We start from the raw sequence: 13812 nt of genomic DNA, 5'->3' as shown, positions 1-13812 counted from the left end.
TAATACGTTCAGTTATCACACTGGATCTTGGACGCATCAGATACTACTTGTCAATACGTTTCAAACTCATGTTTACTGATCAACATCAGGTAAGCCGTTCAGAAGTTATAGAGCTCCAAATGTATAATTAGTCCAGGAACTGAAAATTTTCACTTCGCAATTTTTACAGAAAGGATAGATTTGCTTGAAAATTTGACAATAAATAGTAGATAGTCCAAGGACAAAAATCTATATGATGCAGAAATACGCTTTTACCATGGAGTGGTTGCCACCTCATCTCGAGGGTGGAAATTTTTTATTATATTTTGACCGCAAATGCTGGTAAAATCATTAATTATAAGCAAAAAATGTTCATTATACATTTTTTTTGATAAAATTAATAGTTTTCGATTTAGTGGTTATCGAAGCTGTTAGTTTTATATCGAAAAAATTATCAGAGAACGGCAGTTCTCGCCAGTGGCGCAGAAATACACCCCCTACACGCGACACTATTATATGCACGCAATTTTCAATTTTCTAAATCTGACTGACTTGAAAATTGTGCCAACTCCCATCTTCAAGTTCAGAAAAAGACTCACCCATTCATATGTCAACCATCCATTTTGGTCCAAGGGTGTCAATTTTACGGCCCTTCCTATTTAGGGTCTGTTTTTCGTTCTGGTCCCCAAAACTCCCAAAAACTTCGAAAATTTAAGTCCGACCTTTGCGGCTTCTAACAATGCTGATCATTACCTTTCCAACTCATGTCTAATTTTGAACATTACCAGAGAACGGTAGTTCTCGCCAGTGGCGCACACCCACACCCCCCTACACGCGACAGTATATATACACAAATTTTCGATTTTCTAAATCTGACTGAATTGAAAATTGGACCAACTTCCATCTTAAAGTTCAGAAAAATACTCAACGATTTATATGTCAACCATCCATTTTGGTCCAAGGGTGTAGATTTTACGGCCCTTCCTATTTAAGGTCTGTTTTTCGTTCTCGTCCCCAAAACTCCAAAAAACTTTAAAAATTAAGTCCAACCTTTGCGGCTTCTAATAGAACCTGACCATTACCTTTCCAACGCATGTCTAATTTTGAAAATCGGTTATACCATTCAAAAGTTATAGAGTTTAGAAATGTGACTCAATTTTTATTTAAAAAAGGGAAAATGTTTGTGGATATGTATGTATGTGTGTTTGAAAGTTAAACCGATTTGATATTTTTTCTCTGTGTTTGAAGAGGGGGTCAGGGCCGATTTAGAACTGGTGTAGTTTGTGACTTTTGACCACCCATAAGCCAGCTATACGCCTTGGTAAGTACAAAACGGCATATTTTTTGGGGGTATATATATTCGGACCAAGACGAGGCAGGAGAACTGCAAATACATCAAATCAATAGTGTTTATCAATATTTCAAATCGTGTTTAAGCCGTCAGGATCAGACATACACACAGCTCAGTATAGCCGAAAAACTGAAAAACTAAACTTTGAAAATTTTGGTTTTTAGACAATTGCTCAACATTTCAACCTACGAATTGCGCCAGTAACTTAGCGTTTGTAGAAAGACTCAAGACGAATCTAACGGTGTATACCTTATATCCGGAAAAATTCGAATTTTTAGGTTATAGGCTTCATAAGTATGATAAATATATTTCCTGTGGGAAAAACGGTTTCTCAAGCTCAATAATTCCTGTAATAGGTTCAGTTATCATACTTGACCTTAGATCCATCAGATACTACTGGTCAATACGTTTCAAACTCATGTTTACTGATCAAAATCGGTTAAGCCGTTTAGAAGTTATTAAGCTACAAAAGTATAATCCAATTAACGATTATTCCCGAAATGGTTTATGTAGTTGTAGTGGTTACGACGCTAAATTTGATCTAGCAACGGGCAATCCGATTTCATTTACTGGCCATCTCAATATTTTTGTTTCAATCTATTTCGAATAGAAAAAAATCTAGTGTACATTCGATGGACACTAGATCATTTGGGATATAATGCAACAAAGGTGACCATTTATAAAGCTTGACGTGTAATAGGGGAACATTGCATTTTACTTCATACATTTAATTTATAAATAACTTTGAAAAACTCCTGGTACAAGAATAAAAAACCGCTAAACGCCGTAAAAATGAGTGGCGCATAAAATATTCCAGCTACAAAAGATCTGATATGAATATTACCATTGATTAAAAAAACCCATAGATAGCTCACCTCTTGGTAACCGAAAGACGTATCAACAACTAGATGGCGCTACTCGAAAACCGTATCGAGATTTCTCATTCTCTCTCTGACTTGCGAGGAGGTAGGAGTAGTGTCAGGGCCGAACTTACCCTATAGGTGTATTATCTGTGACAGGCAGGTGTTGTGACAAATTAGAGCGGAATTTTATAAAAAAAGGACTCATATTTTAGACAAAATGGCCTCTGTAACTCATAAGTGTGTTTACGCGGGATGTTTTGAAAGAAACGATGGAACAAATAATAATATATCTTTCTTTAAATTTCCACTGAAAGACGTAGAGCGTACAAAAATTTGGCAAAAAAACTGCGGGAACATTGATATTTTATTGATGGATATCACTGACCTTATACAGAGGGTAATTTGCCAGCATCATTTTGCAGTGGAACATATTTACCAAAGTGGCCAAAGAAAGTTATTAAGGAAAAATGCTGTTCCTCTAAAATTTACACAGTTAACAACTGATTTAGGTGAGTACTCAATTTTATAAATATTTTTATGTTTGCCTAATGCGCTTTGTCAATGAGAATACTACTATTAAAATATATTTTATATAAAATCAGTGGATATTGAATGATTTAAATATTTTTATACAATTAAATCAAAAGAGATTTTTTTTTTAAATATGAATGCGTTGTTACTATCACTCCAGAAATAATGATGATGCTTGTTTTGCTTTAATTAAAATTACACATACATTTCAATGATTACACCTATTTTAGGTGATATCCCACCAGTATGCTCTACATACGTTTATTGCGGTACGAAACGTAAAAGATCTACAAGTGACGATTGTATGGTTAGGTCAACTCCATCGCCTAAGAGATCAAGTAGTAGTCTCAGTGATATTTCCAGTTTTGAAATTAATTTGCCCACAAAACTTGAAACTGAATTGACGGAGAAGGTAAAAAAATTGGAGTATCAAGTAAATGCTTTAAAGAAGAAGTGCCGTCAGAAGAACAGTCAGCGTTGTAGAAGAACAACAAAAAAAAAATCGGCAACCAAATTCATGTTACAGGTACTGTTAGAAAATAAAAGCAAATACGTGCACACATTTGTTAATATGCAGTTTTCACACAAAACTCGTTCACAATGGAGTCACAATGAAAAGGATTTAGCTCTGGCCATTTATTATAAGTCTCCTAGTTGTTACAAATTTTTAATTAGATCTCTTAACTTTATATTACCTTCAGTAAAAACAATTCAAACTTGGTTGCGTGTCATAAAATTAAGAACTGGTTTAAACACTTCCTTAATTGACAAGTTGAAGAAAAAAGCAGAGACAATGGATGAGTTGGAAAAAATTTGTGTGTTAATGTTTGATGAAATTTCTTTGAAAAAAAAATTGGAGTACAATAAATTAGATGACATTATAGAAGGGTTTCAAGATTTAGGTGCTTTAGGAAGAACAAACAAACTTGCCAACACAGGTCTGGTTTTCATGATGCGCGGCTTGCTACATAACTGGAAGATTCCGATTTGCTATTTTGTTACAGGTGGTCCAATACATAGCGACAACTTAAAAAACATTGTAGTTGAAGTTGTTTCAAAATTACAAAATATTGGGTATATACCAAAAGTGTTAGTGTGTGATCAAGCATCTAATAATAGAGCTTTATTTAAGCTGTTAGGCGCATGTAAGGATCAGCCTGCAATAGAAATAGGAAATCAGAGGATTTTCACTGTTTTTGATACACCCCACTTATTAAAAAGTCTAAGAAATAATTTTCTTAACAAAAAGTTGACGTTTTTTGCAGATTCTAACCAGATATCGTGGCAAGATATTGAATACACATACAACATCGATAGAACCAATGTGAGAGCACGATGCATGGTGAAAATAACAGACGTTCACATAAACCCTAATAATTTCCAAAAAATGCGTGTAAAATTAGCAGCCCAAATTTTTTCCAACTCAGTTGCCTCAGCAATATCAACAGCAAAATCTGTAGGCCAGTTACACACCAAAACGGCTCCTTATACTGCCGAATTTTTAAAAATTATAAATAATATTTTTGATGGTCTTAACAGCAAATATTGTAGTGATAGTAACCCAAACAGAAAGCCAATGTCAACTTTAAGCAAGTCAACTGAAAACTTAAAAGCAGGTTTAGAATATTTTAAAAAAATTAAAGTTTTTGAAAATCAGAAAGAGAGAAATAATATTCACTGTCTACACGGCTTTCAGTGGACAATTTTGTCAGTTTTATGTTTGTGGGAGGAACTTCAAAAATATAATGTGTCATATCTTTTAACATCTTTTCTGAACCAAGATCCTCTAGAAAATTTTTTCTCTATTGTGCGCAATCGGGGTGGTTACAATCCAACACCTAGTGTTAGTCAGTTAAGAATTGCCATTAAGCATAACACAAATATTAAACTAAAAATTGCTTTAGACAATGGAAATTGTGAAATAGCACAAACTGATAATTTAGATTTAACCCACGAAGTAACCAGCGTCGAAATATCTGACGAGTCCATTGAAACCCAAACAGTTCATGTAGAACAATCTTTAGACATGCAAAAGGAAAATAATGACAACCAAATTTTAAGCACGGCACATTCCAGCAAATGTAGCATAACAAATTTAGAAACGTGTGCTGTTACATATGTCGCTGGTTATATTTACTATAAGATTATAAAGAACTTGAATTGTGGTAAATGCCAGGAAGACTTGCTAAAAGACAACAAAATTCTATTACAGAAACACGAATTAATGTTACTTTTCAGAGATTATGGCGCAAATGAAGAAATAAAGTTTCTTCAGAGACCATCAGATTTGTTTGTTACTATTACTACAATATTGTTAGAAAAGTTTCACGAGGCTTTTAATTTATTTAAAGTAGATAATGCAGTTTTCGAAAAAATTGAAACCTATGTGACTAACCATATTTTATTAACTACTAATTGGCTTAAAAGCTGCGAAGACCATAAAAGGAAAATTATAAAATTTTTGGTAAAAATCAAACTTTTTAAAACTTGTCAGTGGTATAACGTTAATGAAAGCAAACAGAAAACTAAAAGGGAAAAGATTCACAGAAAATTACTTATTTTCGATAAAAGTAAAGGTAAACAAACATCAAAATGCAAAAATTCGACAAATAAACAGCAAAAAATTCAACAGACTGACAGCCACAAAAGTAAACAAACCAGAAACGTCACAAATTGTATTTAAAATGTGAAAACGTCTTTTTTTCTACCTAGATCTTTTCAATGTACTGAGTTTAGTGCGTTCATAAAAATAACATGTGTTTTTACTTAATAACAGGCGGTAGCTGGTTTGTCTTTAGTTTCATGCGTGGAAGAGAATGATGCTAGATAAAAAGTATATGTTTTATCTCGCCGGGTATGAATGACGCACGGGTAAATAACCGTGGACTTAACTGTATGTTAAACTACACTATCAGCTTTAGTCTCTATATACAGTAGATATTAACAAGTATTTTATAATATCAGGAAAACAATACCAGTATGTCTTAAAACCTTGGAATCATATAGAAAACTTTTTTATTAAGTTTAGGGGAAAATGTATTATTGATAAAAACTTGCATGTCTCAAAACTAAAAATAAAAGAATCAGATGTCAGATATTATGAGTCGTATACCAAGTTTGTTAAAAAATATTAATTCTTCTCAAGAGTCATATACCTTCATTTTTAAAGCACTTTCATATAAATATTAACGTGGTTTTTAATTGTTCTCGACTTTTAATAATAATAAAATGTTTCAATATTGTCAACAATGAAAGTACTTCTTCAGAAAAAGAAATAATAAATATATATCTTTTTTTCCCAATATTTTAATTTTACAATCTTATCACAGTATATAGAGGTTCCCTCTTTATACTGTGATCTTAGTTTGAAAAGAATTAACATTCAAATATACTTATTTACTTTGTTTTTAAATATGATCTCATTAGTGATGTTTTAAACTTTCTAATCCTGTCTGTTTAATCCAGCTTTTACCTATTGTTCCTAGGCAAATGGCCTTCAACTATTTATATGTTGGAAATTCCCTGTCACTTTATCAAGATATGTATGTACTTACATTATTCATTTTGAACGTTGGGAATTTGTGGTATTTTTTCAAAGAAAGATAATAATCTATTGTATTTGGTACTCACCACTACTTTTTTTTAAAACATCGATGTCTTAATTCTAGAAAGTCCTTAGATAATTTTTAAATGTAAAAAGTATGCGATCGAACAGTAAATCATATTGATTTTAGTTCACCTCTGTACAATTTCTTATTTTGCACAGACTTCTATATTGCCTTTTCTAGATAAATTGTCAATTTTTTGTAGTAGAATGTTACTATCAGAACAACATTTATATCCTCTTCTTCTTGTCGAAGTTCCTTCTCATATCGAAGGTTGGCCATCACTACAGCTATCCGTACCTTATTGGCGCCTGCTTTGAAAATATCTATTGAGCTGCAACTATACCACTCTCTTAAGTCTCTCAGTCAGGAAATTCTTCTTCTACCTATGGATCTTTTACCCTTAATTTTACCTTGCATTATGAGCCTAATATCTCATATTTCGCTCCTCTGGTAATTTGGCCTAAATCCAGCTTTCTTGTATTGATGTTCTTTATCACCTCGCAATCCTTTTGTAACATTGTAACCTTCTTAATACTTTTGCATTTGTAACTCGTTAGATCTAGGTATTTTCAAAATCCCTCTATAGCACTACATCTCAAATGCTTCCAACTTATTTATATTGTCTACTTTTAGTGTCTAGCTTTCCATTCCATGTAACAAAGTCGAGAACACGTAGCATCCTAAGGCTCTTATCCTCAGCTACAGAGGAAGATCTCGATTAACAAACATTTTTTTCATTTTTATAAATGCTTGTCTTGCAATTTCAATGTGTGTCCTGATTTCTCTAATAGATACATTTTGGTAATCGTTTTTATTTACCCAGGTTCCTAGATATTTGCAGTTATTTTGTAAAAATTTATAGCTATATATTAGGTTTTATTTTTGGTAAATTAATAATGTAGATATTTGAATACTTCAACTATTGCGATTAATTTAGCTGTAGTTATAGTAGTATTATTGTCTAGTTTTATAACATTTTTATTTATTTATTTAATTGGAATTGGTAAATGCCATACAGCCAGTCACAACATGATACAATTTTCTAAATATAATCTTAACTATTATAAAACTATAGCTAAAATTACAGTAGAAAACTATAATAGAAACCAATAATACCATTGAATCACGGTTTTTACTCCAAATTTTAAATAACCGCTTGGGTTGACACGAAATTTTGGAATACATATAGGAAAGAAGAAAAGTAATTCTAAGCAAGTTAATACTTTTCGAGGTATTTGCGAGTAAATATGTTCATTTTTCAACAAAAAAAAAACACTTTTTAGGTGGGTTTTTGCAAATAACTGAAAAAGTAAATATGTATTTTACCGAAAAAAAGGTTTCCAGTAAAAATATAGCTTCTAAAAAGAGAAAAAAATGGTGTATGTATGAACTCTCTAGACCCAGTAGAAGCAAAGTTGTAACTAATGAAAAATAGTTTCATATCTGTCAAATTTCAAAGCAAATATTTCAACGTGAAATAACCAAAAAAGTTTACACTTTTTGGGGAAAACTCAGTACGACTTTTTTAAAGTGTTCAAAAAAATATTCATTTTTGTTTTTTAATAAGTTTCTAGCATAAAAAGTAAGTTACGCTCAAAATAAAGTTGGTCAAAAAAACTCGGGAAAATCAGCCCCCAATTAGCATTTTAAATCAAATTAATCGTTACCGCTTCCCAAGTTACTTTACTTATGTATTATTTATACTGATCTGTAAGTTTCATTTGTTCAAAGGGCTTATTTTTTAACAATTTTTTTTATTTTGAAAAAAATGTTTTTTTCAAAATAACTTAAAATTTATTAGTGACACCAAAAATCACAAAGAGTAAAAAAAATGTAGGTTTTGCTTTTCTGAATATTTTGGATTTTTTGTTTTTCTGTAAGGCAAAAATTGGTATAGATGTGGCTGTTCAAAATTTGCATACACTCGTGATTTTTGACTAGTTCAAGCCCTTTCAACTAGAGCTCCTTCAAAAATTTCCACTTTGAACCGATGAAACAATACATACACGAGTAAAGCAAGTTGTGATCTTGTGAAGTTGTAACGATTAATTTCATTTAGGATGCTAATTAGGGGGTGATTTTCACGATTTTTTAACAAAAAAATAAGAACCAAATATATTTTGATCATAACTTGCTTACTTTTGACGCTAGAAACTTAACAAAAATAATATAAATAAACCTTTTTTAAACACTTTAAAAAAAGTTGTAATGAGTTTTCGTCGAAAAGTGCTTCATTTTTTTTATTATTTCACGTTGAAATATTCAACATGGAATTTGACGAAAAAGAACTTATTTTTCAATAACTCGAAATAAGTATTGACGTAGTGAAAAAAACTCTATAGAACAAAAGTTGCTTAGAATTAGTGATTTTAGGCACTTCTGAACTTATCTTGAACATATATTTTTTCACTCCCGAGAAGGGGTGATACTGAACCATAGGGCCAAAGCACACATCGGTACATCATTTGTTTTTCTTTGACATCTTAGCTAGGCGTAAGCCAAATTTCATGTCAATCCAAGCGATTCTTTAAAATTAGGAGGTTTTTTGCAATATTTTACCGTGAGTGAATGGACTAAATCTGGAAATAAATTATGTATCTTAGCTTGAAATATTTTAGTTTGCATCAATTCTGGAAATTAATTTGTTTGAAAAGTTACAAAAAAGTAATTTACATGACATGTAATTTATCACTGCTAATTTTATTATGTATTTTATATTTTGTTATTCCTTTGTAGTGTATTGATAAATAAATAATTTTTAAAAATCCTCTACTGTTTTCATTAATCAATTTTTAGCGTTTTTTCTGAAGTAAAATCGGAATTCCATAATATAGATTACAAGCACGTTAAAATTATTTGTGAAAATGCTGAATGCCACCCTTATATTGTCGTCTATTGCACTGGACAATGGCTGGAGCAGGTAACTCAAATTTATTTTTCAATCTTGGCAAAGATTTCAATTAATGTCGCCACCATACAGTCAGGTAGTACTTAGGCTTGAGGGGTAAAGAGGTGTAAGTAGGCGGAGTTTAACACTGAATTCGTTTTTACCTTTGAGTGAGGTATCTATGTGTGTGTTTATAATCAATGATATTACGTGGCGCGAAAATGGATTTTCATTAGATGCAAAACAAAATTCTAGTTTTATTTTAAAAGATTTTTCCATAATATTTGCTAAATTTGAAGTAAACGCGCCACAAAAGAGTTTCAAAATTTAAACTGTATCAAAGTTACGCTTTTGTGGCGCGTTTACTTAAAATTTAGCAAATATTATGGAAAAATCTTTTAAAATAAAATTAGAATTTTGTTTTGCATCTAATGAAAATCCATTTTCGCGCCACGTAATATTCATATCAGATCTTTTGTAGCTGGAATATTTTATGCGCCACTCATTTTTACGGCGTTTAGCGGTTTTTTATTCTTGTCTTCCTTATACGGGAAGATAATTAAAAGGAAAAATAAGTAGAAAGTCTGGAGAGATAATTAAAAATATTGGAAATATTGGATAATGGACAGTTGAAAATGAAAATACCAGATGCCAGGTAACCTAAATCTAAGTTCAAAAAGCCACTTACTGACTCTTTTCTAAGAAAAGACTAAATGGAGTCGAATATAACGAATCTCATAATATCAGATGAAGCTGGTAAACTGAATATGATCTAAAACTGAAAAAGTATAATTGTTGAACATCTTGACATTAAGAATGATGCAACAGAAACTCTAAAATCAAACAATAAAATAACCAAAACAAGTAAAGGTAAAGTAAATAAAGTTTAAAAATAAAAGAATGAAATTAAACAAACGAAACCAATAAACTCAGAGAGTGATGAAAATATTAAACCTAATAATCAATATCTAGTGCATATATAAATAATGGTTTTTGTATTTATTTAAGATGTCTATGTAATATTTTGGAGAAAAAGGTGTGAGCCAATTTATCTTCGTTTAAAAAACTGCAATAATTCCCACATGTTGCGTGCATCATCGTTCGCCGTGGGGTCAAAGCATTACAAAACATTTAATTGCGTCGAGTATCATCAGTAATTAATAATTAAATTGGAGGTTGTGGCAGTCTCCTTCAGAGAGCATCGTCTCCCCCACGTCCCTACCTGGTGAATTATGGGCCGGTCTCGTTACCGCGGGCAATACACCTCCGAAACGAATAAATAACCTGCATTTCTTCTTCTTCTCTTCGACCGAAAGAGGATGTGAGAATTTTTATCGTGTCAGGAATTACGTCAGGGATTAATGTTGCTGAAGAGTTGTTGATCTGATGGACATGATGAATTGGATGGGTTGCGAAAAGGTATCAAGAGCGTATTGCACTATACATAATTTTCTACTGCTCACTAATTAAAAATGAAATCATGCGGTATCTTTAGCAATATGATCTACTACAAAACATTTCTTAAAAAATTTAAAAAAAAAATCCTAATTATGAGTTTGGATTATTATATTCTTTTAAATAAAAATATTATATAGGGTGAGGCAGATAACTGGCCTATTAGAAATATCTCGAGAACTAAAGGTAACAGAATCATGAAAATTGGAATAAAGGGGTTTTGAGGAATGATCTATTAAATGAAAATATTTTCATCTCTTTGCAACTTCCAGTTATACCGGAAGTTGCTTATAACTTGGTTTTTTTAAATGGGACACCCTGTATATTTTTACATTTTTGGATTCTCCTCAATATCTTCTTTCTTAAAATATGAGATTTTGTAATACTATACAGGGTATTCACACCCTGTAGAATTGTAATACTTTGACATTAAAAACTCTGCTTACGTTCAAGTGATTTCTAATATAGTCTATTATTGCTAAGAATCATTAGTATAGCTTATTTTGAAATTTTAGTATACAGGGTTGGTCGAAACTCGGAATGAATATTTTCTGAGTTTTCTTGAATAGAACACCCTGTATTTTAGTATTGTAATGAAATGGTATTTCATAGTACTTTTTAATTTTATAAGTATTCCCTATACCTAACTGCTTTAATTTGTGAGTTATTGGTGATTATAGCTAAACATTAATTGCAACAAAAAATACGTAAAATTTTATTAGGTTGGCCGTGAAAATATTCAATTACAAATAATTTTTCAGAAATAAATACATATTAATCCAGACTGATCCTTAAAATTACCAATAATGGTTTAGCTATCAAAATACCTACGTAATTAAGATTGTTGGTGCGACTAACAATTAAGCACAAATTAAAGCAGTTAGGTATAGGGAATGCTTGAGAAATAAAAAAGTACCATAAAATATCATTTCACTACAATACTAAAGTACAGGGTGTTCCATTTAAGAAAACTCAGAAAATACTCATTCCGAGTTTCGACCAACCCTGTATACTAAAATTAAAAATTTAGCTATACTAATGATTCTTAACAATAGTAGACTATATTAAAAATCATTTGAACGTAAGTAGAGTTTTAGTTGTCAAACTACTACAATTCTACAGGGTGTGGACATTGCTACGAAATTAATAAAAAAACGTAATTATCTTTTAAAATACCCTGTATAACATTACAAATCCTCATATTTTAAGAATGAAGACATCGAAGAGAATCCAAAAATGTAAAAATATACAGGGTGTCCCATTTAAAAAAACAAAGTTATAATCAACTTCCGGTATAACCGGAAGTTGCAAAGAGATGAAAATATTTTCATTTAATAGATCATCCTTCAAAACCCCTGTATTCCAATTTTCATGATTCTGTTGTCTTTAGTTCTCGAGATATTTCTAATAGGCCAGTTATCTGCCTCACCCTGTATACAGTTAAGAAACGAACAGGAAGGCAGTTTTAAAATTTCAGAACTTACCTGTATTACCGTAATTAATATAAGAAATAGGCAATGCTGGTATATTTACAGGGGATTTTTAGTGAATATTGCTAACCTTGATCATGTCATAGTGGTTTCTGCGTTGTTATAAATAAAAAGAGAAGCTAATGGAGAACAAAAAAAATGGCATACCTCAAGGAAGTGTTCTGGTATGCTTTTTCTCATGAGGATCTTTCAGTGCGTCACAGTTTTTTGATTTCTTTCTAACGCATTAAATTGCATGTGACAGAAAAAAACGCACGTCGGTGATTACATTTCGTCGGTGACATTTATAACATTTATTCTAGTGGTCAATAGATGGCGCTATAATCGGAAAAAACATTCTTTACTAATTATATAATATATCTACGAATATAATCTGTACAACTTATAAGACTATACAAATCAAAGAAAATACCATTTTATAAATGCAATGAACACAATTGATTTGATTGTATGCCAAATTGCAAATAAAATGTGACAACTGTCAGATTTAACTAAAATGTCATGTCCCTAAAATGTATATTATCATGGACTTACCTTTTTTTCTATCATTTGTGACGCACTGAAAAATAATCATGAAAAGAAGCATACCGTCTCTATTTAAACTCTACACCAACGAACAGTCAATGCACCCCCAAACTGAAAGATCTGTTTACGCTGACCACTTTGGTACCGCCGTAAAGGGAAAACTCTCACACAAAGAGAGTGGAAAATGAAATACGCTTTAAATATTTAGATTTTTGACAGGCCCTAGTAACAGGATCCACTGTCAGAGTACAAGACACCAGGTTACTAAGAGAAACAACCTTCTCAGGAAACTTGTAGGGAGCAAATTGGGTGCAAACCCAGAGGTCACCACTGGATTAAATGAAACGTATAGAATACCAACCGGCTATATGAGATCTACTCATCTATCCCTACTGTACTGGGACCTGGATTCACATCACCAGAAGACAGTAGATGCGCCTAGCAATATGTGGAGAAGTTAGCATCAGCACCAATTATACGAGTTTGACGAACCGCCAGGAACCAACTGGATTAAATCAAGGAAAAGATTTATGAGAAACGTTTTTAAAAAATTATGGATTAAATAAAGGACACAAATAATTATGTAGAGTTTGTTAAAAAAAATTTAACAAACACGCATTTTAATAATACCTCCAAACGAGTACTACATATACAATATATGGTATATTTGTTTTAACAAGATTTTTAAGAGATTTACAGATCGTAAGTTACAAATACAAAAAAATATAACTGTGTAAAAAACACGCCAAGCTCGGCAATAAACTTGAACTTACTGAATCGAAAATCAAAGCCATATATCTGTCAAACGAGCGTATGCTGCTGATATAATCTCTTTATTGCTTTAATATACGGTTTTGACGCGCTGCCGAGTTTCACAATTTTTTTATAATAAATTTCGGTGCAGTAGCTGTTCCTTAAGAATTTGACAGGATCGCTGACAGACTACTTGATAGGCATCTCTCTCGCTTGGATGAAGCAAATATTTTTAAGAGATTGTAAGTTCGGTTGAAGTCTATTCGGAAGTATTTTAAAAACTATAATCTGGGTGATGATTCCAATACTCGTTCTTTTTCATTGGCTATGTGTTGTTACAGAGTTTTTTGTTGATTTTTAAACGCTTTTC

General features: G+C 31.7%; 1 protein-coding gene across 1 annotated transcript; it reads left to right on the top strand.

The window, feature by feature from the left end:
- The first annotated feature begins 2248 nt into the window (after positions 1 to 2248).
- LOC126884888 (uncharacterized) lies at positions 2249 to 13150 on the top strand. Its single transcript, XM_050651198.1, has 4 exons — positions 2249 to 2702; positions 2955 to 4204; positions 4595 to 4889; positions 12909 to 13150. Exons 1-4 carry the CDS (start codon positions 2411 to 2413, stop codon positions 13148 to 13150), a joined length of 2079 nt encoding a protein of 692 aa, XP_050507155.1. The 5' UTR covers positions 2249 to 2410.
- The last annotated feature ends 662 nt before the right edge of the window (positions 13151 to 13812 follow it).

The sequence above is a fragment of the Diabrotica virgifera genome, chromosome 5 (genome assembly GCF_917563875.1).
Source record: "Diabrotica virgifera virgifera chromosome 5, PGI_DIABVI_V3a".
In the NCBI taxonomy this organism is placed as follows: Eukaryota; Metazoa; Arthropoda; class Insecta; order Coleoptera; family Chrysomelidae; genus Diabrotica; species Diabrotica virgifera.
The sequence above is the reverse complement of the archived record's forward strand: the minus strand, read 5'-3'. Positions and strand labels throughout refer to the sequence as shown.